Below are 25673 nucleotides of genomic sequence, written 5' to 3'. Positions count from 1 at the left end.
CTTAGTTTAAAGTTTACTAAGTATGTCAAAAATTATAAAATCTGAGTTACCTTATGCTTTCCATTTATGTTATCTTCAATGCAAAGTCAAACTAAACTAAGCTTTGTCATGGTCTGATAAAATATATTTTCTAGTAATACTCAAGGAATAATGTTTTATTTTATAAATCGAAACTTAACATAATTCGTTTATAGTCAAATGTTTCTACGTCCTTAAAAATGTCGAAATTAACACTTAATAACATTAACAAAAGAAAAGAAGCAAATCTTTTTACATAAAAATAAGCATATATAGATAAAATAACAAAGGTTGTTAAAATATCGGAATGTTTGTAAAATATGTTAGGAAGATACTCTTTATTTGCATAACTAATTACACTTGAGAGCAGATTCACCGCAACTGAGTGCAAGCTCAATGATACGAGTATTTACATCAAATTGTGCTGGAATTATCCTGAACGTCTTACACAATCTGCAATATCTGACTTAAGACAGAGACATGGTTATCGTCAGATAACTGCGTTGAGTTTGGAGATTGGGATTAAGCAATACTCAAGAGGTGTATGTTCTATGGCAATACCTTGGAATGTGACTAGACTTTTTGTTTTGTGACTAAATTTATTTCTACGGAGGTACCTAACGACAAACTTGTCTCGACTTTAACTTCTTTGCAAAACAATTGTATGCCATGAAAAATCTAGTAATTTAAGCACCGTTAAAATTATGTTTGATATTAATACAATTACATTAATTTCTACGGCGAAAATCACCTGTGCGATTTCTTTGCTTCCAAGTGCATAAATTAACATCTTTGAAGTTTGTAGCGACGCTACGTCATTCACTGAGAGTTCGTTCCATTGATGCAATTGGCCGTAGCGTCATTCTGAGCTAATCTCTCGCCGTAGAGGCGGAATATCTCGTATAGGTTGAGACTGTTGAAGCCGTTAACATTGTTGAGGTGGCTGGCACTGTTGAGCGGGCGCATGCGTGACATGGGCGACGCACGCGCATTCCCTGGTCAGCGAGGTGGGTGGTTATGTTGCCCCTCTACAGCAATGACTTCCCGATGGTAGGTCCTCAACGTGGCCGCACACTGGAACTTATTCCTTGCGGCGCAGTACCACAGGACTTTCGGTTGATTCCGGTAAGCGTTATGAGGCCGGTAGTAGTAGCCATCTAAGACCAACTTCGGATAGCCTTTATCGCTCGGAATGACTTGCACTGCAACATAGTATTTACGTTAATTTTTATCCGACTATGATGAAGCTAAAGGAGAGCTGAAGCCAAGGCATCCGAACAACGTCCGTTGTAGCGTGCTTTACGACCAAACACAGGACGTGCTGATCAATACAAGTCCTATGATTGGTCGGAAGTAGACAGTAAATTTGCATGTCACCGCAGAAGCAGAAAACATTTTACAGCCTCATGTTATGTATATAGATTAATCAATCTGCAGTCAAGACGATCATATTGTGTCGAATTTAATTATGAGGGTGTTAAAAGATTGGTGGGTAATAACCACAGGAGTGTCATAAAACTCAATAAACTGAAATTACCTTACCTCGAAAAAAACTATTATTAAATAGCTATTTAACCTTATAATCCTATGGGGGTGAAAAAAAACTGCATTTTTACAGGTCCTAAATTAATTCATTTGATTAAGTTAAAACGCTAACAAAATATTAACAAATTAAAACACAGACAACATACCTACATAAAATGGTGGGTTTGATTTATTATTATATATACGTATAAAGCATCAGCAAGAGTAGTAAACTAAAATGATATAAGAGCGGTACAAGGGCTTTATTAGTACCACAAGTTAACAGAGATAGCCACTTTACAACTATGATAGCGTTTAGTTCCATAGTACGAATAACAATAGTTATAGTTATAGAGAAGTATTTTAAACCATAACCCCTACACGAGCGCTAAGTCTATTTAACAGCTCTAATAACGATTTACCCTTATCGTAAGACATAATTTATTAAAAATGTGTTATACAATAACACTATTACACAGGTGCAATAACATTTTCACGTCAGGTATCCACCAACAACTGTCGACCAAATCATTAACGGAAGATCTAACCTTATAACTATGCCGGTCTTATTTTGGCCTTAAGTTGTTAACCGTGTTTAGATCTTTCACGTAAGATACAACTAATTATGCGCATACCACTGAGCTTAATGTACGGCAATCGGGCTTAATGGTGAACACCTAGAGGTACAGCGATAGTTCATCCGCATCAAGGAAATAATGAGTGAGTAACTGGATTCATATTAGTGGCATTTTATATCGTAGTGTGATCCATATCTGCGTTGAGATTTATTAAGACTTTAGGCTACGGAGAGGCATTCACACCTGTTATAAAAAACAGCCCGGATCGCGTTTAGATGAATCAAGATAAAATAAGACACTTTAATGTGGATCCGGATGTACAATTCCTTGTTTAATTTAGCTTCGTGTTTAGCCAAATTAAGTGTTTGTATCTAGCTCTAGTTCTTGCTAATAGAAATCCCATAAAGCATTAACCTAACCAATGAATCTAGCATCTCGTTGGATAATATTCAAGTATACGAATTGTGAATCGTATAATGCTGACCAATTATTGGCTTAGCATAAGATTAATTCCATGATAGTTAATCTTTACTCAGGAAAGCACTACTCACGCAGAAATTAAAAAAACAATTGACCATGATAACACATTATTGATTTACGATCAAGATGTAATGCTGACATCAAAGTCACTTTACCTTAAAGTAAAGAAATAAGTAAATACTATACAACATCACTATATGGTCGATTAAAGCTTCGATAAGTATCATGACGTGTTTTTAAAAAAATATACAGTAATTTACACTTATATACTAGTGTCAATTAAAGCCCGTAATTAACAATAATCAATATATCCTTATCCTTTTTTTACTTCTCTGCGTAGATAAAGATAGCAATTCAATCTGCTATAGACACAGTGATTTGACAGCCGATATCAGTGGAAGAAGACATGTAGTGCCGACCCTGCATGGGTTAAGGACAAGAGGATGAAGATGCAATGGAATCAATTTTGTTGTACGCGAATATTGACGAAACAAAATTTATTTGTCTTAATACCACTATGTCTTTGAAAAAGGATATCACTATCTTAGTCTAGTCAATTTAATGTACAGCAGAATAGGCACCAATGTCGTGTGATCATCGGAAATTAGTAAACAGTGGAAATAACTAATTAATAACTTTACAATTAAAACTATAAATAACGATTTATTGTGTGCTGTTTAAAACAGCATAACAATAAAAATTGAGCTTTGAGATGGCACTTATCACAGATTCACTAGAAGATCTATGTGTTAAATTGATTTGAATAAAATGAACTTTAAAATTTGCTCGTAGTTTCCCAGCTGCTGGCGGGGCGACCCTACACCAGAAACCGCAGCATCGGTAAACCGTCCGAGCGTAGTAGTATATTTAGGTCAGTGATATCAAAAGATTCACAGATAACCACTGGTAACAAGTGGCAAAAGCCAATGTCAAACCGTCCATCGTTCGACACGATAATGAGACATTATACTTTGAGACGCTACTACACCAAGCCAATACTGGCTTAGGCACTGTATTTATGACGTTTGATAACCTCAATTTGTAGTAGTAAATGATGAAGCCAAAACAATCGAAACACAAAAAACAATAAGTAAGATAACGTGACCGTAACGAACATATCAAGCTACTAATTAGGTATAATAGTTATGAGGACAAGGCCCCCGGCCATTGCATTACAAGTGAATAAAAATAATAGCTAGGCACTGTTCAGAATTTCCGGAAATGTGTGCTGATAAATCTTTGGAAACCGTTCTCGTTTCAGATTCTTAATTTATTACATGTTCATTGAAATTTTATTTTTTCAGCATTTTGTGGCATTCAAATTTCTTAACTCGCGTAACTACAAAAAAATCATTGCTACACGACCGATAGAGATAATAATACCTTTGGTATAACATTTGTACCCTCGGAATCAAAAATTAAAAATACAAATGATTCTTCAGCTTTTTCAGCGATCAACCGTAAAATCATGGAATTGGTATAATCCGTATAAACGCTCCTAAATGGACAACATAATATGTTTTACGACACATATTTTGGAATTCAAAACCAATGTTTAACTCCATTCAACAAAGTATCCAAATAATTACTATTTATGTCTGTACGCTGAGCAAAAAAATCCTGTTCATAAAAAAGAGTTAATCATACTATACAGTATGGTTGCTTTTATTCCTACATCGATGCCGCAATTCTGTGAACACTAACTTCTTCCCGATCGTATGTATCCTCGCTCCACAGCCTCTCGCGCAGATCCATCTCCGTTTCGTCCTGTAGCACGCGTCCAACTTGTACCAGAAACCGGACATCTTCAACAGTTGATCTTCATCATGGACCATGCAATTGCTTCCCGAAGGCGGCAATACTGTGCAGGGTAGCAATGGAAAAGAAGTTAAACATGTAAAATTAAACAAGTCAATTTTTATACCTACCAAATATATGTCGAAAACTGATGGGAATTGATTTAAAAAAACGGTGACCGAAAGTTACACTTTGTGATGTTTCTCTTTATCCTTACATTCAACTTTTCCGCAAAGGTTCAGTGGCAACAATTTAGGTGCAGAAGAGATTTTTCATATTTCTCAGACGAGAACGTATTACCTCAGTTCCTTCCAATCATTTCTCTCTCCGCTTTGATGAAACTTGGTTAAAACAATACGCTCATCGGCAGCAGCAACGGTTCAGTGTTCAGAAGTTGAAAAGTAAGCAGCAGAACATAGCAGTGATAGTATGACATTATGATGTACATCATACATTTCCTGACATAACTTTTAGAGAGTCGCTGCCGCCACGTGTTTGTGTTTGCAGAAGACTATTAATTACAACCCCCTCTGTTTGTCTAGGTAACTAAGGATTATTTCATATCACCGCGTCATAACTTAACAATAATTGAATATGGTCAATATTCAATTATTGTTTATTTTGTAAAGAATAGAAACCAGCTACCAAAATGAACCTTATTAAAATCATAATAAATGAAAATAAGAAACTTTTTACTAACGAAATAAGATACGACTCGCAATTGTGGTAGTACCTTACCTGAAGAGCCAAAACACCTACCATTAACATCTGAAACTTTTCGAGATAGGTAATTTTTTTAGATCTTAGCGGCTATATTTAGACTTTTAATGAGTTCAGGCTTGTATAATTATTATACGAAACAATATATGAACCCGAAACCGATTTGTACTATTTAATATTACCCTGCTATGAGCCTGTGACTGACAGATGCATGACAGCGGTAGTTTTAAAGATACACTGGACATCTATGGACTCGAGTCCAACGGATATTGACTGTGTTTTTAATAGGCCAGTGGCGAGTCAAGTGCCACTCGGTAATCTGTGTTTTACACTAGCTACAAAAAAACTTTTTTAAAGCCTGATTTACACCTGTGAGCACCAAAGTAAATCAGGCTTTAAAAGATGTTGCAGAGAATCATTACTTAATCGTGTAGGTAAAAACATTTCCACTTAGCTATTTTGCAATGCAACGTTTCAGGTAGTTTTTTCTTCTTTCTTCGCAATTTTTATTATAATATGTTTATGGCTTCAGCATTCAAAGGCGCCTGTTTCGCAAACTCTTTTTTATTTTTATTAACATTTAAGTAAGGACGTACTTTTTTCAGCCTTCAAAGCTTCAAAGTCCTCATTATGAAAATCAACGGTTACTTCTTACGACATTATTTAAAGTAGATGTTTCGTAAAATATACTTATCTTTTTTTAAATAAATGTTTTTCAAAGCACTTGGGTTTATTAATTATAGAAGTAAATGATTTTTATACGTCTCGTATATTCGTATGATACGATACAATGTAACCTTGCAGTAAAAATATATTGCGTATGTAATTTAATAGAATTTTACTGTAAGGTAGATATTAGAGATAATTTAAACTTGATAATAAATAAATGAATAGCCCAGATTCTACGATTTTAATAAACTTATCGTTATTTAAGGCCAAACTAAATAAATATAATTTCAGTTTTTAATGTCTTCAATGTATCTCTCAGAAAAGTTCAAGCTTTCAAATTTGTTTGAAATTAGAAAAACATTCCTTAACTTTCATTGCTTATGTTATATATAACAGTTTTGCTTACTCTCCACATCAAATTAAAACCAAATCTAAAGATTACTGACTTAGATTTAATGCAGCTGATTTAAATTAAAAATAAGAAATTATGAACACCATTCATTTATAAATTATAAAACAAAAATAATTATTGCCACATTAAATGCACATAAACACTTCATAATATTATAATTATCTATATAAAACCAAAGAATATTTTTAATAAAATAATCCCGGACATATTAATTGCCTGTTACAGACTTCGGAGTCTTTTTACCACTCTACACTCCCCTTATGCCTAGAATTACTGACATTTAAACATATTCTAATAAAAATGTGTGCAGTTGGAGAACTCTCGTCAGGAACGAACTTCCTTACTTCTGACTATCGGAAAAGAGTCAACGTAATGAAAAGAAGCATGGCGGCCAGCGCTTGACTATAATATCCGAGCGATGCCGGACGAAACTGAAGACTCGTATAGACAGGGCACAACTATTTTTTCATCGCAAACTGTGATTAAAGAAGTTTTTTTTCAAAATTTTTACTGTTATATTTCGCCTTCATTAATGCTACAAAGAGTAATGCAAGCTAAGGAGAAGGAGGAGAACCGTAAAACTGCAACAAGCAACGCAGATCCACCACCCATTTCACTTAATTATTTTCAAAAAGTAGATGCCATCAAATATACATACTTATGCTTTATTTAACAAAATAATGATTAGAGAACATTAATTTAAATATCTTTGGTATACAGTGGTGCTTAATCGGAATTATAAAACGCTCAATTAAATTGACTGAAAAGTATAACAGTTAGTGTTGCTCAGATAAAAAGTACCTTTGTTACTCTCATTATTCACATGGTTTTAAATTAATTAGAACATGAATTTACGACGAGCATAAATCTCACTTTCGCATTAATAATATTAGTTGGGACTTTTCAGCAGACCGCACTGCGATATCATTCCAGTCAATTTAGTTTAGTTATATTATCTGTGCAGCGGAGCACCTTTCGCAACTGCAAGTATTTTATATTAATAAAAATACATACAAAATTATGGAATTCATACTTGGAGTACAACATTAAAGCAAGAAAAAGAGGTCACTCTATCAGTACAGTAGTATCTACGTAACTCGTATATAAGTCTCTAATATAAAAACTATTGCTCGTTTATATATTTTTTAAGCTGGTTTACATTAGATCTACAGTGCCGAGATCACGCAGCTTTTGATAGCTGGAATTGCATTGGATTACGTTGATGATCACCATCGTGATCCGCCTTACCAATGGCCTTAGATTCTGCACAAGCCTCTTTTGGTTAGGTAGACTAACGAGGAAAATAGAACTCAGACTGACCAAAATTAATTTCTTTCAAGTAGGCCTATTTAAGAACTCTCAACCTCCGGTTAGTAAGGCAGATTCTACTGAGAAAAAGCCAACAAGGAACTCAGTAGTTGCTCTTTTCCAACGACAACATTTTAAAATCGATCACGCTGCTTTAATTCGATTGCCGGGTTTCGATAACTTACAGCGACTCTCATTCAATGATTCTTATTAGGAGTTAATAATATTCACAAGCATTCTTTCAGGCATTGTAGAAAATTAAAATACAATTAGATTTGCTTACATTTCTTTAGTTCTTTAAATCAAAAGTGTCAAATGTAAACCAATTTAAGTTGTAAAAAGTTGCCCTGCCATTGCAACTAAAGGGTAGCGACCCTAGTTAACAATACATATAAAAATATCTACTTATTTTATCGAAAGTCAAGACTCTTACGAGTACATAAAGTAAGCACTCTATTATAGACCACACATAAGCAAGAAAAATAATTACATAGGAGGCTATAATTAAAGCGCGATCTGTGTCAGGTACGCCAAAAAAAGTAATGTAAGAACAAATCACAGGATATTTTGAAGACTGACGTAATTTTAAAGTTACGTTAAGTGACGTATTTTTTAAATAACTACTAATTTACCGGCTTAGCTGCGCAGACAGTAAATTTAACGTTATCCAATTGCAATAATCAAAAGTTACGTTATCTTAAGGCATTTCATTTATTTTGTGTAACTATGTCAGGTACATTTGTTTCGACCTACTAACGTGTGCTCACCTCTTAACCATGAGCCAAGTAGCTGAGTCGAAATAACGAAAAAAAATCGTGTTATGCACCTGATATAGTTTATTATAGTTAAGTCTTCGAACCAATGAAAACTATGTTAAAATAATAAGTATACTTATTATTAGTGATGTAACTATACATTTTTTTAACAGTCATATGAAAGCCTGACTAAAAGCACGGCTGAGGTCATAGAACTTACTACGCCTTGAAGGTTTAATCCAGCTATACGTGGCAAGAAAAAATCGATTAATTTGTTAAACAAAAAACCTTTGGACTTATCGCTGCATCCCTAATAACAGTACTACCCAGTCTACATATAAATACAAATAATAAATATTGGATTATTATAATATAACATTGTCTATCAGTCTGCCGCTCTCTACGCCGCGGTCAATAGAATTTTGTAAAAAAGCATCAACAAGACGGCTACGCTATCATTAAAGCTATATTTTGTATACATATCTTCTAAACATTTTTTTTTTTGGTAAGAGAATATTGCACACAAATGGTACATAGATTATAAATACAATACATTTTGGGACAATTCTGGCACGAAAGTCGAAGGACCTCTGAACATGATCGAACTATTATTTTCCAACAAATCCTCACTTTCATGGATATTGGGCTTCAGAGGTTAAACCAGTCACGCTGCTCCAGGCAGGAATTTACGACAAAAGTTCAACTTTCGTGGCGCGAGTTGTGACCATGGTTCCAATCACTAATATTACGTTTTAGCCACTATGGCGTAATTGGTACAAGGCGACCGAAGGGCGTCTAAACATCTAATTATTGTTTTTTTTTTCTAAATATATTATTAAAAATAGTATACCCACGAAGCGTGTCCTATTTAAAAAAGTCTAAGAACGCCTTAAATTCTAGTAACAAGTATGTAAAAATAATAAAAATACAAAATAACTATAAAAATAAAATATAAGTTAATAAACATTAATGAGAGTTAGCAAAGATCTACTTAGGCAGTCTTCCAGAAATACAAAATTTAATGAAAATTTTATAACAGTTACGCCATACTGATGTAAAAAAACACTTTCATTTGTAACTTTAACTTGATCTTATTGAAATGTTACTTGTATTGCTAATATTTTTTCTTAATAGTTGAAGAAATATTGTATATTGAACGATTAATTTTGTATGACGTAACTCCTAAAGCAATTCACCTTAAGACATCCAAAACAAATCCTGCGATAATCAGTTTCCAACTTAAGTCTATAGTAACATTTAGTCCATCGAGCACCTTTCATAAAGGTGTTTTTACGACTCTCCAAGAACGCAGTCAATGCCTCCCATCCAACAGACCACGCACCAGGAGGTCGCGCCAGGCCTAAAGGAACAGGGCGGCGTGAGGTGCTGCCGGCACCGACACAGCTGGAGTAGCAATGACAGTGCGCGGGGCACAACTCTTAACAATCTTATACTTCCCCATAGGATCCACCTCGAACCTCCTAGACTCGTGCTTAGCTGGGTTATACGTAGCTGGGTGGTTATGAGACCCTCGGAAGTACACTAACCGTCCATCCCTTAAACATAAAGCGACCTGACAACGCTCAGCCTTTTGATATGATCGAGCGCACCTCCATGTAACACGTCGAGGGTGGGAACCGCCATCTTCGTAAAAAATATGGCCGTCTGCGACTAAATGTAGACCTCCTCGAGCTGATCGTATGTAAAACCATCCTGCAACAATACACAACCTCCGCTATATGATTTGGAAAAAAAAACTCTTACCTACTCGCGACACGAAAGTTTAGTATGTAGCTACGATGCTTACCTGATTGTGACATTGTAGAGTAAGAAATTTAAAAACCTATTTCATAAATCACTTTACACATTGCGCAATACAAGAGTGTTGAGATTTCTAAATTGTCAGAATGAGGATAGCCTAAAAACTTTCGTAACGAGAGTTGTTACAGCCTACAGGTGTTGCACATGTTTAAAAACATTTGTTACAATGACAAACTTGTCTACGAAGGCTAAAAAATTCCTTCAAGCATAGTCTTCATATAAGTAAGTTACGAACCTTTTGAATTCCAGTAAATAATTTTTAGGTCGGCTCATTAGGCATTTTAAAATTTCTGAGATATTTCCTCTTCGTCGTCGTCGTCGCACGTCTCAGTAGTTTAACTACTATGCTACTTCTATACTCTTTAAATATCTAAGAGATAAATAAAAAACTGTTACAAAAAATCGCTATTCACACGTTAAGTGACGTAATGTGAAAAGCAGTCGATGTACCTACTGACAATTTTTTTTCTCACAAATTTGCACTTTTATCATCGGTCTGAAGTTGTTCAAATACATAAGTAGCTGGTCCGCGTTCATAACCCGTTACAGTTTTTACAAAACCCTTGGGAACCGTTTTTTAGCCTATGTTAATCTCTGTCCTTTCAACTAGCTCTGTGCCAAAAATCAAGTCTATCGGTTGTTTAGACTTAGCTTAGTTGCGGCATGAAGGAAGCACAAAGAAACAAACATACATTCGCATTCGCAATATTAGTAAAGATTCCTAAAAGAAATGTATCTGCGCAGCAACTCGTGATTTACTTTAGTCCAATCAAATCAGAACGCGCGTACCTAGTGTGCGCATAGTTTACACACGAGTGAGTGAATAAGCACAGGCTTTTGTACTTAAAACGTTTATCATTATAAAATTGCAACTTAAAGAGTTAAAAAAAATGTGTTAGAAATGTTTGTAAGATAAGATACTAAATTTGAAAGTAAATTTCGGTTAATAATAAGAAAATAGTAAATCAAAATAGTACCTTTTAGTTCGTTTTGATTTCTAAACACTGAATTTGAAGCTAAAACCATTACATCACATCAAACGTCCAGCTAAAACCAGATAATACAATCAACTGCTCTGCTCTCTCGAGAGAAAAACTAACAATTCTTTTACTTTAGCTAAATCTAGATGGCTCAAATTCTAGATACATTAGAGAAATTCTAGATGGTTTAATTTTCTATACAACTTAGGCGTACGCAGAATATTCATATTCGTTTTTTTTTAACTATACAACTATTAGAATGTCGTCTATGCGTTATATAATGCGTTTTTTGACAACTTAGCAAAAAAAAACGCCAATCACGTCATCAAGTTTCTATCAATGATTTAATGAAATGAAATGATGAGATAAATAAAAAAGGGAGGAACGAGGTAACGCCTGAAAACATTCCTGTTATTTGTAGATATAGCCGTGATGTGCAAAATACACGAATTGTAAATCTAATAAATGTCTGTGATAAAAGACGACGAAATTATCTGATCTGACGATGCCAACACAAATTCAGGGTCACTGTTCACGTCTAACAATCGGTGACCACATACTGACTGCAATATTGAAACGCACACAGTTGTCGGTTAAAAACAAGTCGGAAATATTACGGCAAAATTATCGGTCCGATTATGGAACCTACGAGAACTCTATATGCGACCGACAATCGGTGCGGTGCAAGTTTACGTTTCTATAAGTTCCATCTTAAACCGACAATCGGATCGGCCGGGATGCACCGATTTTATTTTTAACCTTTTTTTTTCGGAACCTGCGTAGTTTAGTATTAAATCAGTATTTTATAATTTATACCGACAAAATTCGATTAAAGTCTGATTAGCGTAGGCGGCGCCAGTACAGTTTTTGATAAGGTAATGTAGGAAATGAAAGGCGTAATCTGACATCAGCGCAATATAATCGTTTCTTTGTACCTATACAGAGAAAACTTTTCTCACTACCAGTACTCACTACACAGCGTATACATTCTCGTTTCGGCGTTTCTCGCCTTTAGCTACCTTTATCCATAGTTAATACTTTCCCTAAAATAATATCAAATATCTTATCACAATAAAAAAATAATACTTCAAGAATAATACTTTAAAGGTTAACTTAATAATATAATCGTATACATCTTATTGGTAAAAACTGGTAAACCCATAATATGGTTAACATTGTGCGGTATCATTTATCATAATATAAACTATTGTTTCCAAAAATAAATCTTTGTGTAAGTACAGCCAGAGCTATAACATAGAATCTTTAATAAAATATGGTATTTAAGTACTGACTAAAGCAATAATAAAAAATAATCTTAATAAAAAAAGTTTCACAAAAAATAAAGATCTCACTAAAAAAACAAAATCTTACACCTACAACGTATACATTGAGTATTATAATTAAGTAAATTGTTCAATAAATGCAGATTCCTATCCTTAACAATTCGTTACATTAGCTCCTTAACATCGTATCGTATACATTACATGACTCGATTGTAACATTTCTTTGCAACTCGACAACAAAACATCATTCAATACCCTTAGAACGACAATATACAACTCGCAATCGAAGGTAGTTTTCGCATCAATATACTTAGCAGTGGAGTATAAATTTTGCCGCAATAAAAAGGCTGTAAAATATTACCGAACTGCGAAAAATGGATTAAATGGAAAAATATAGTAGGTAGTACACCGGCTGCAAAACAGCTACTATTCCTAAAAGTTACAATTTTCAACACTCTCTTCGAAAATTATATAATATTTAAAATAATAATTGAAAATTTAAAAAAAAAAAAAAAAAACAACACTGAAGTCCAATCGGTCTGCCCGTTTGTTGCACGTTAAAGAGTTTCTAAACTCGAAAATAATCAACGTTTGCGAGGTGTGCAATTCGTACTAAGGGAAGGCGATCGCGAACCGAAACCCAACCATACAGAGCCGAAACTCGTTACCAACAATCATTTTTATATACAAATCGCGAATAAAATTGTAAAAAAATATGTAAAAGTAATATATAAAAATACTTATTATCATAAGAGAACTATCACTTTGTACAACGAACTATATCTAGGACCGTCGCGTGGAAGATCTAGACTGAGACGCAGGCAAGAGTAAAAACTACTTTTGACGATTCTCATTTGTCATCACATACAAAAAATACTCTTTTCTATAAATGCATCGTTACGAGCATAAAGACTGTAAAAAAATACTGGCCTTAAATATTTGTCACTGTTAATATTATAATACTTACTATGAAAAACGAGATTTTCAAATACGGAGTTTGAGGTTAGGGCGCTCGTCTATGTATTACGAAACTCGAATGCGACAGTCCCAATCGTTCAAATTTACTGATTGCACTAATAGGCTAAAATTGAGTTTTATAGCAAGTTTCGAGAAAATCAACCTATACCAACTATTAAGACGGACGCAATTGCACCAAATCAAAGAATTAAATCTAAGATAGGCCCACACTTTAGTCTCAATTTGGCGAGATGTGTGAACTCACTATTATTTGAACCATGAGCGATATATTTGTATTATCTTTATAGTATACAAATGTTATTAAGAGTGTGCTATGACCGGATTCTAAACCAGTAAGAAACGTAGATTTTTTTTGTATTTTTTTGCAATGGTTGTTCATTTCTAGGATTAGTTCAATTAAAATTTGATATTTTTATTTAGCCTTCACTTGGAGGATACACAGTAATCTAATATGTAGTAAATTATCTAATTTTTTAATAAATAACTCAGCAAAACATACTTAAAATTTTCATTAGAGGTAGTTTCGACATTTTTGTCGAGGTAATATAGTTGTTAGAGGTAATTTGTACATATTTGTGTACCGAGAAAATGATACTGAATCTTTATACTTAGCATACGCTTTGAAGGAGAGTAACCTAATTTCGACTTGTTTTACAATTAGGTTGGAGTTCAAACGGTAAGCGACCAAATAGTTAAGCGCAAAAAAGGCCTTTTGAATCTTTGATGGGTAATTTACCGTTTATTGTGTAAATGTTTTTCATATGTACAGTCGGCTACTGCGACACTTGATTTTGAGGTATTATCATATTATTGTGATTATCGCAATTGCAAATTTTGGCTGGATGTTTGATATCTTCGCTCAGATTGCGTATTTTAGCTAATGGCAAGTAGTATAGGTTCGGCCAATCAGAATACATAATAATTGCGAACGTCACATGTACGCTGTTGCGGTTTTAATATTGATTGAATAATATCCTACTATCGGGTTTAAAAACAAGGATAAACGACCTCAGAACAGAAGTAATTAAATATATTTTATTTTTGAAGCTTGGGCGAAAAATTATAAGAAAATATCAAATAGTCGTTTCTTTAAACAGCTCTCTATATATTGTGTTGCTTAATTTATTTTTTAACTTAAAAAGTGTATGTTAAATCTTATTCTAACTGTAAATTATTATTTGTATTCTTAAGCTAAAGCAAGGCAAGGGGTGATTTGCAAATATCGTCTGTTTGTTATTTTACACCGAATAGTGTTAGCCATCCTAAGTAAACAGTTAAGTGGGCTTAACCAAAGGCAAATGTAGAATTTCATTGGGATTCGCATTTAACGAAATCTCTATAATCCTTAAAGCGGACAACCATTTACTTCGAAATTATTTCAAGCAGGTATTACATATCTTTTTTTCCGTTTAAAAAAAACTACAAACGTAATAGTAATTAAATTAAAAAGTTTAAGCTCATTCAATCTCAAATATAGCAGCACTCAGAACCTTAATCGTGAAAACAATTTCTTAGGGCATCATATAAGTTGAAAACTTTGCCAGTGAAAAGTTTCGTAACACATTGACCGAACGTACTTGCCAAATATCAGCCTTTAAAGTTATTTTTGCCAACGGTCTCGCTAATACGCTAAATATAAGATTCGTATACTTAACACAGACCATGTACGTAAAACTAGTGTACTTGTATAACGTAGATGTGTAATATATAATCTCTTTGGAGAATAATAATACATTTTAATATGCAAACGCATCTACGCAGTTATTACATTATATTCTACTAAAATATGTATGGTGTGTAAATCCCATCATACTATTTACGCTGTTAATTTATTTAAACTGACGTAAATAGATTTTTGATTGTCAATAAATATATCATAATGCAATCAGTATATATTATATTTCTGAGTAAGGATTGGGCCAATCGCGAGTAAAACTGTCGCAGGAAAAAACATCCTTCTGGCAACCATTCCTCACTGGCAAACGTATCAACCAAAGAAATATTGGTATTACAGTATTCTCATTACTGTAGGTGTAATGTAAAGTTACAGTTTTTTTATTACTGCATAATGTAATAACTGCGTAAATCTCATCAAAGCATCAATATGGGAATCCGCCGGTGGAAAGGCACGTAAACATTTTTCATACCGAACCGAACAATATTTTCATCCATCCATCCAAAAATCTTTTCGTTTCATTTTTCTTCTCGTCAGCCAAAAAAATAGTTGCATTGAGATCACACCCTGTGCCAACACTAATGTTTCACCGGCGGTGTCACCGAATCTGATTATTTTTAGAAATTGCCAAATATATCATTTTTAACGTTACGTAATCTATATCTCTGAGTAATCCAAAAATGGAATACATTTATTATTACATCTTTTTTATTTATCTAGTGTTTGTATTAACTATTGAACATATAATATTACTATCTTACGTTTCAGTGGGGCGACTCTAGAAAAGTAGAGTGCACAGAATGTTCAACCCGGATAGGCTTAAGCAGCAAGATATCAAATTAAAAATAAAACGTTTTCGTTCTAAAATCCTGTTTTAAAAAAGCCTTACGATAGACCGTCAGTGGTTTAGTCCACGTAACCATTGGTACCTTAACTTGAACTTAAATACCACGAACGGTAACCAGATTAAAAGATTTACACGTCATTAAGTGCACGACGTGCAGTGACTATTTTGAATTTTTATAACTAATATTATTGGAGAGCGCATACTTCGATTTTATTTAATCTGACTGATTTATATCTATCCTATATAGAAAATTCGAAAGTTTATATATTTACTCAATCTTCAAGACATAGGAGGCAATTTCGAAAAATCCAGAAAATACACAAGGAATTGACACTTAATTTTCAACAGCCCGAACCAGTAACTCTTCCATTAAGTTGTCAAACAGACGTGTTCAACTAAAGTATAAAATTTTTATTAATTTCATGCTGATGACCTTTTTTTATGGGGGAGTCAGAAATGTATTGTAGACCCATCAACTGTATTTACGTAGCTCGTGACTCATGACTTACGCCTAAAGTATCATATGTCGAAGATCAATCTAATCCAAAACCTACATATCAAATAATAAGTTAGTAGACCCGGGATGGGTGAACACAGAATGCTAGAAAAAAGATAGCACTACTATTTAAAGATTTTAGATAGGATTGATTTTAATAACTTCAAACCGCCCATGAACATCTCTAGCACTGTTTATTCGTCCTTTGAACAACCCCAAATCGTAGTTTTGAAGAAACACAGTAGATAGAAGATTGTTCTACAGATCGCAAATGCGCGGTAGAAATGATTTGGTATGGAGAACAGCAGGGGCCGTAGTCTACTATTGCAATTGTGTCTGAGTGGCCGAACAATAACAAAAAAGTACTAATGAAAATACTTATTATAATTATGAGATTGTTTTCAACATTTGTGCACACTGTTGTCTTAAAAGATTCACAGTGAAAAAAATTACGGTAACCGAGCTAGAAGTACACACAACTTGAATAGACACCCGCGATACAAGCTTTTAACAAACATTATTCCATTTATTTTTTGAGTGGTTGTGGTCCTTGATCGACCAATTAAACGCAATTGTAGCAGATTTTTAGCGGAGGCATGTAAATTGTGTGAATAAAATTTGTATCAACGAGGTTTTGTTAGATCAACTGTCAGAAGAGTTACTGAATAAAGACTAGAGAGCTTTTAAAACATGGGTCGGAGAGGTGTGGCGCGAACTCCGCAAGTGTGCGCACTATTCATTTGTACGACGCGCAATCCGAAGGTGTGCACAGCAGCCCTGCAGCGGGGATTCCTTGAGCAGCGCCACCAAACTTTACCACTCGCAGCTCGTCCGTTAAAGCAGAATCTATGGGCGCCCACTTCTATAGCCGGTTTTCCCCGCTTGCTGAGGCAGTATCGGAACTGGCCCGGGAAACAGGGGAACGGAAACGGCAGACCCAGGGTCGGAGGTGCCTCCTGAACTGGTATGATTGTGCCTGCAACTGAAAACTGAATCGTTAATAACCGTTGTACGAACCTTACGTAATAAAAATATTAATTTTTATAAAGGCTATTTATTCGTGACCAAAAATATGTATCACCCCTAATCCACTTACTTTGCAACTTTATCAATTGCCTCTAGAAGTCCACTGCTGGAAGAATGGCCTCCCCCAACCGGAGAGTTTGCCCGTTAATTACTTTGCTGGGCCCCTCGCTTGACAGAGAAACCGAATTTTATACTTTTTGGCTCGACCCGAAAACCTGACCCTTGTGCGCACTTAATACATACACTAATGCACTACCTAGCTTACAATTTTAAACAGGTAACAGGTATAAGGCGTAAGGGCTTTTTTCATTTTGTGCTATCATCAAAATTATTTTCTTTCAAGTAAACCTAATTTATAACCACATTTAAAATGTCTAGTCAGTCTGTTTATGGCGAATCTACCATTATCCTACCACTCGCAGCTGTCAGAAGAGTTACTGAATCCTGGTCCTTAAAATTGTGTAGGTATTGCAGGGCATCTAATACATCTTAAGAATAATGTCTGTAATGTACGTAACAGTTCATCAATACTTTGGTGTGGCATTTATATAAAAAAAAAACCAATGCGATTCGGCAAGTAGTCAAAAACATACACGTTTGCAGTTCTTTTTATTTAAGACCACGATGCATGTACGACCCGGTTAGGTTAGGTTAGTACATACTCGATGTACTAACCTAACCTAACCTAACCTAACCGGGTCGAAATATTATAATTATAAACGTATAATAGTTGCTCAAACTGTTTCTAAAAAATAACGATTAATAACGACGATTTTATAATTTGACCAAATATAATATGTATATATACACTAACTTATAATTACATACTGCTATGTTTATGTGTACAACAAATAAATAAATCGATTGAAAAAAAACAACTTTATTGAAAACACGATTTTCAAAATATAATAAAATGAAGACTAGATTCAATACGTCACAGTTAGTTCTTCACAAGTTTAGTAAAGTGTTCCTTATATAAAACAAAAATATAACATATTAAAATTTCAGTTTTAAACGTTACGTATTGCTTGTTTTCTTAAATCTAACAATATTAAACCAGTAAGAAGTGTAATCGGCATATCACATAAATACTTTTTAATATCAAGCAATTACATCACAAAAAAATGTTGTTTGTGTCTATGCTTATTTAAGCCTCGGCCGAAGCAGGTATCTCAAAGTTGTATTTAATGTGATATAAATTTGTATTCTATTAAACTTCATAATTGTCAATAGCAAATTTTATTTAAGCCTACGTATCTATTATTTTTTTGATATAAAACAGCAACGTGTATCAGACCCAATAATTAGGGTAAATAAATAATTCACAAACATTTACGTATTTGGCAATGTATAAGAATATACATGTTACCGCCGACATGTTTGTTACTTGGTCAATGCAATAGAATTGTTTGTCGACTGTTTACAAGAAGTCCGTAGGCGTGGCCATAACCTGCTTGGTTTAAAACCGTCAATGAAAAATAGTTGCGGTAAAGCCCACTATTAGTGATAGTTTTTCTGTTGTACAGTAGGTATTATAAAGTCATGCAATTATAAAGTCATATAAAGTAATGGTTGGAAACCATAATGAGATTTATGCAATGCCTTTTTCAATAGAATTACCATATTTCTAACTTATATGTCTTATTTAACATATGAGATGACTTAAAAATGTAATTATGTTATTACCAGCGGTAATTTATAATAAATAGGCACTTTAAATTACCGTTTTTACGCAACTCCGTGTTATATAAAGTCTATTTTTTTCTTATTTGTCTGATTTGTAAACAATATTTTCTTTACCTCTTAGTGTATTTATATATGGTAATTTTTAGTTATATTTGTTCATTACAAAACTTTAATAAAAAGTGATTAATAGATTGTTTATACAAAAATAAATTATTTACAGTTATTAGCGAATTTCTTTAAATCACTTTCACGTTTTATTAAGAACCAACGTGCTATATTCGAAACATTTAACATGAAGGTATATCTGTCACATCTGAATACCAGTGAATACGTGGCCTCAAACATAAAACATCTGAGTGTGGAACTCTCTGATATATTTATCATATTCACTTACTCAAGACAAAGGTATCAAAAGAAATATCATCATATTCAACTTTAGTTAACCCTTTTATATAACATTTATTTATCTTCCTTTCTCTTCGATATCTGTTATTCTTCTTATCGTGACACGTGTGAACATGCTCCACACCAATGACATGGTTGTTCTGCGTTATTGCGTAGGACTTGCAGCCACGGTCGGATTGTATGCACCTCCAAGTTCCCCGGCCGCAGATGATCTGACCACACCGGCGGAACCTGTTGCCAGCGATAACCAGAATTGGGTTGCCAAACCGGGATTGACCCCAATGAACTGTAATGAGAACACATAATACCGACTCACTAGCGATGGTAATCAATGCTATTTCTCCTTAATTTCATTAGTCTGCGAATTCTCGTGTCTAATCACATAAAATGCTATTACACTTTGTATAATTTAATAATAAAACATGTTATCTAAAGCCGTTGGTGCCAATTCAGTCGTACACAAATCTCCTCCACGAAAATAAATTCACAAGTCTAAAAATAGCACTATCCTTTTCCACAATGAAACTATTTTAAGAGTAAGTTCACGGTTGTGAACGATTGCACGCTAACGGTTATGAGGCAGGCACTTACCTAAGTGATGAATTATAAACTATTTATACATTTCATAGTTCTGTTTTTAATTTTTCTATGCTAAATGAGAGTTCGCAAGCTAATAATTAACGCGATAAGCCTTAAGAGACTTCGACTTTCGCTAGTGACAACCCTCCTGACAAAGCTAATCGTTGAGATTAGATATTTCAGGTTTCAGGAAGGTACCTACGTAAAAAAGCTCATTACAGATAGTAGTTTAATTAACTACAATACCCCAGAAAGCGCCTTTGTCTTGTTCTGCATCGTCATTTACCAGATCGAAGTCAACTGTTACGATTCCTGTGTTGCCACGTGTTGGTATTTAACGGAAGTACTTTGCAGAGATGAAAAGTAGGTTTGTCTGTAAAGCTAAGGGCAATCCGAAGCATCCAATCCGCGTCCACAATAGCGAAGTCAAGGCCATACCAGCGCGTTCAGCCCAATTCCGCGGTGGCGTACAAATTTCCATCTGCCATTGCCAAATCAAAAGAATATTTATTGATCGTAAATTTCTAACTTCCTGAAATGTTCTTCCATTTTATTCGAGTTTATTGTTTGGGCCAACTGGGCACAAAGCTGAAATATTGTTACACATCAAACATGTATTTGATATAACAGTTCGACAAAAAAAATCGCATCAAATAAAACCATATTTGTAAAAATACTTTTATTTTGATAATACAAAATATATGCAGGCTCTTAATGAACTCAGTGTTCGATTTTTTATGAATTTACCAACTGATAGTCAAGTGGAGCCGCGAGAAATGTTTTAATCTGAATTTTCCAAAAATGATTAGGTATATGTATACTTACATCTATTCCTGAAAGTGATTTGTATAGGTACATATCGTCATGTAACATGCGCACATATTGTTTTAATTTCAACATAATTATAGATTTTTAACAAGAAATATTTTACAATCAGCTTAAAAGCTCGCCCACTTATAAAATTGAACCAGATACAGTACACAATTCATATCTTTGCATCTAGTATAATTAATATTATATTCAGAATTTCTTAAGGGCCAGCTAATTGAATTCAAATGTTCACTTTTTACAAATATACCTGACCTTTGGCGACTTTCAAGTTGAAGTCCCTTTTGTCTCTGTCTTCTTGAATATAGATTATTTTACATTAACTTCACGTTTACTTCGGACTTTTTTTGTTTACAAACTGACATAATGGTTATTACATTATTACTATTCCTATTTTAAAGATTATGAGCAAGAAATAGCTGGTAAAACAATTTCAGAAGAGAGACTGCTTCAATACGTATTAGATGCTTCAATGATATTATTAATAATCACACGTACAATAGAACATACGCGTTGTTGCTACCGATGTTTGACCCAAAAGTAAAACCCAGACCCCCGTAATTCAGAGCGAAAAAATAATCAAAGAAAAAGTTACCTATACACTAAATCAAAACGTTTGTCAATACGAAATATGCATGCGATATTTTTACCATTACTAGTAAGATCTTGAGATATAACTAACATTTATTATCTTATCACCTAACGAATGCTTCAGCATAGAGATTCTTAGTTATATAATACGTACTTTACATAATATTTGGTTTTTATATTTTAACTATAAGGCAAGTAACTAGTGGTATCCCTAGTTAAAACACACAGTAATTTAAACCTTTTAAATTCTTAGTACACAAAAAAAAATTGAGATCAATGTGGAATGAATAAATTATTTGACGAAACACCTTTAACGAGATTTCATGATCAATATTATCAGCCCATTACCGGCCCTACACTACAGGGCACAGGTCTCCCTCTCAGTTTCAAGTTCGGATTGGTAGACTTCACTACCTTCGATAACGTTATAGAGACCTCTCAGGCATGCAGGTTTCCTCACGATGTACTCCTTCACCGTCAAACCAAGTGATATTTTAATTGCTTAAAACAAAAACGCATATATATCCGGAAAGATAGAGTTGCGTGCCCGGGAAAGAACTGAGTCCCACTGAAAGAGGGAAAGGCCGAATGTGCATGTATGATGCATGTACCTGTGTATGTTTAACATGGCGCACACTTAATTGTAATAAAAAAGTTTATTTGCATAATAAGAGAAGTTATAAAAAAATTTATATAGTAGTAGTTTGTTTGTATGGATAATCTTTAGATAGAAGAAAGAATAATTTACTGATTAGGGTAACTCTACTTTTCAATCAATGGTGAAAACACAAGATGAGAATTATTTGTCTTATCAGATAGATTGCCTGCTCGAGTTGCTTCAAAATGTACGATGATTAAAGTAACAGTGACTGTATAATGTTCGAAACTCTTTTTTCACATAACATCTGAAATGACTTAGATGAGACGAGTATTTAATTATTACATTTTAGATTGGATTCTTTCATTGAATGATATAATATTTTCCATAAACTAAGAGATACTTTCACTACTGTTATGCCCATACATCTAAAACACATATAATCGGAAACATACAGAAGCTGAAAACCTTAATTAAGAGACACTAACAATTAAAGGAATGCGTGATTTCAATTTAAACCGAAAGTAGTGGTCATACCAATAAAGTACACTTTTTACAGTAATCGCTGATAGTCGTTTGTTTATAAGTATAAATTACTCTGATCGATTGCTCGAGTGGCTTGAAAATATCACTGCAAGTGGTGCAAGTGGCTGTAAATTCAAACTTGATCGCGACTTGAACTACGATGACATTGCACATATTATTATAAATCGTATCTTAAAAATATCGTGATTTCAACGTTGAAAAATTTATCAACTATCCTAACACCACAATGTGGTCAATTGATTGAGTAACTTAAATAAAACATAATAAATAGTTGGAAGGAAGAAAATAAATAATTTTTAAAATGAAAAATCTACTGCCACAAAAAAAAATGGCTAATTATGAAAATGATCCTTAAAATAATTTTAGTCTACATACTCTATGATAGTTCAAATTCTTAATAAACCATCTTAATTATCTATAATCTGCAAGAACGGTACGTTCGTTGACTCCGGCACTTTATGGGGCATGCTCTGTACATACTCGTACCTTGCGAAGTGTTGCTCTGTTTAAGGTGGGCCATCTGCTTGGTCTGTCAATTTATCATCCGCAGCCTATTACTGTCCCACAGCTTGGCATAGGCCTCTTCCCTCACCGGAGCGACGGTTTAAAAGACCCAGCACGCTGCCCCAATGCGGGTCGGTGGACTTTGACGACGATTACCACAAGTAAGTGATAATAATTGGCACCGGCAGCTTTCTAGATATAGAAACCGGCCAATTATGAGTCGGACTCGCACACGAAGAGTTCCGTACCAATATCTATAAAAACGGCAAAAAAACATGTCCCGTCCGTATTTTAGTATTTTTTTGTTATAGCTGCAACAGAAGTACATCATCTGTGAAAATTTCAACTGTGTAACTATCACGGTTTATACATCTTGGAGACAGACTGACAGACTGACAGACAGACAGACAGACGGACGGATAGCGGACCCTTAGTGATATGGTCCCGTTTTACCTTTTGGAAAATGGAACGGAACTCTAAAAAATACGGAACCGAATTTAACAAAATATTCTATAAGTATGCAGATTTGGACCGTGCTTGCTGGTCATAGAAAATTAAGCTTAGTGGGCACATCATGGCAAAGAAGCGCCTGCTTCTATCCAAGATCTGAGAACTGTTTACCTGTCATGTTCCCATCACAGCCACTGATGCCACTCGTTTACACTGAACCCGCTATGACATTCAAAACGTAACCACGTAGGAACCGATCTTTCTGCGACTATTTTGTATTAAGAAAAGTAATCCGACCCATTGACATTTATTATTATCAGTGGGCAGGCTGCTGTCACTTTGTTTTTTGGCTTCAATAGATTTACGCCATTTTGGCGCTTTCAGTTGTGAAACAGTAATACGAGTGTTCAAAGACCTAAAATATGAATGACTAAACACTGTGGTGCTCGCAATGGGGACAAAATTTTAGCTGGCATTTGTATGTGGACAACCAGTGGTAATAATGACCAATGGTCATTGATCCAACCATAGAACGGTATTTTGGCGGTACATAGATTACTATTTTGCAACTAAGCAATCGCTTACACAGTCTTACAGATATTTGGGTTTAGCATAAATTCCGTCAAAGTTTGGCAATAAGAGATCGCTCTATTTTCCACCCACGTGGAAACGATTTGAATTGCCGTAGCGGTTAATGTACAGGCCGTACATAAAATCCAATTTCTGTTAGATTACAAATAGAATAATCACCATCGCGTCACAACAATTACGATTACAGAGAGTATGTACATAATTCTCAATTTTAATAAATAAATTTCGCATTCTGAAAAACCACCTTGCCCAGACTGTCTGGGCTCTAATTGTAAATCTTTAAGTTAACGAACTTCACATAGGCGTAAAAGTAAAGCGAAAGCCTAACTAGGGCGTCCAATCGGTGTCGCGATAGCGCGCAGTCTTTCTACATAGGACCAATCACATCACTCTTAGTCAAACAGACGCGACTTGAGATTGGTCAGCCGTACGCCACCGTGGACGCGTATCGTAGTCCATTGGAATTAGCTAAAAATTGTCTTTTTGATTGGATTCAATCTAAATCAATTTCAAATGGAATGTCGAATCAATCAATTTGGTTACACTTTGGTGCCAATTGAATATTTGATAACTTGAAGACTTACACTAAAGTCACTTATCCGATTTCTTACTCTAGGTACTTTTGACAGAGGCATTCCAATCGTTGACTGGTTTGTCAGGCGTAGGTGCATCAAAGTTGAACGGCGTGAAGTTCGGCTTGTGGTTATGGCCACCTTTGACGCGTATAAAACGGCCTTCCAGTGTTGTCTGAACTCTGCAAAGACAGCCCTTGGTGTCCTTGTCGCGGCAAGCCCAGTTCAGTTTCTCCCGGTATTGGTTATTAACCCAAAATTTGTTTGATTGGAATATTAACACTGACTTTCCCGCTCTCGAGGGAAGGAAGAATGCTTCTGAAAGAAGTTTATGTTGTATTTAATAATAGATTCAGTATTCAAGACTTAAACAACAATAATTAGTGTACGATTATCGCAAAAATACATATGTTTTTAGATCTAAATTGGAACAACAGTGCACCCGATCTTTGTTTAAGAAGTCATATTGTCAGTTACAGGGCCAACTTCAGGTAGGCCACGTAGTGATGGAATATATAGCCTTAGGGCCTGTTTCACCTCTTTCTGACAAGTGTCGGAGAGGTTAATCGTTTTCGTCAGTATCTTACTTGATGTCAAGACAGAATTTGTGAATAAGCTATCCGACTAAAAAGTTGGTAAAACAGGCCCTTCGTGTAAAATATGACGACGAAAATTAAATTTTTTGATGATCTTGAGTCAAATGTACGTAAAGCACTGCAGTAATGATTTCAAAGGTTTACCAAATAAAGTCCCACTTCATACATATTATGTAGGTTGTTTGATACATAGATTTTACATCAAAATTAACTAGATAGTCAAAATGAAATGTAGAAATGTCGCCGGTACAAAATTATTATAGAAACACAAAACTTTAAGAACATTTTATAATCATAATCAATTTACTATTACAGACTAAATCATCATCGTCATCCAAATAATATCCCACAGCAGGGGAC

The 25673-nt window shown here is 34.5% G+C and overlaps 1 protein-coding gene across 45 annotated transcripts in view; it reads right to left on the bottom strand.

Moving 5' to 3' along the window:
* Positions 1 to 25673, bottom strand: part of LOC120626775 (protein tramtrack, beta isoform) — a 548009-nt gene that overhangs the window by 486753 nt on the left and 35583 nt on the right. Inside the window, exon 5 of one of the 45 annotated variants that reach the window (XM_039894484.1) lies at positions 6850 to 9974. The exons of 41 other annotated variants lie outside the window; for them this stretch is intronic. In XM_039894484.1, the coding sequence (XP_039750418.1) occupies positions 9622 to 9974 (353 nt within the window). In that variant the 3' untranslated portion in view covers positions 6850 to 9621. Of the gene's footprint in view, positions 1 to 6849; positions 9975 to 17009; positions 17324 to 19424; positions 19745 to 23528; positions 25036 to 25673 lie in introns of those variants that run through there. 3 more of the 45 variants (XM_039894495.1, XM_039894492.1, XM_039894502.1) reach the window with 3 other exon arrangements.

This window comes from Pararge aegeria, chromosome 10 (assembly GCF_905163445.1).
Source record: "Pararge aegeria chromosome 10, ilParAegt1.1, whole genome shotgun sequence".
NCBI classification, from domain to species: Eukaryota; Metazoa; Arthropoda; class Insecta; order Lepidoptera; family Nymphalidae; genus Pararge; species Pararge aegeria.
The sequence above is the reverse complement of the archived record's forward strand: the minus strand, read 5'-3'. Positions and strand labels throughout refer to the sequence as shown.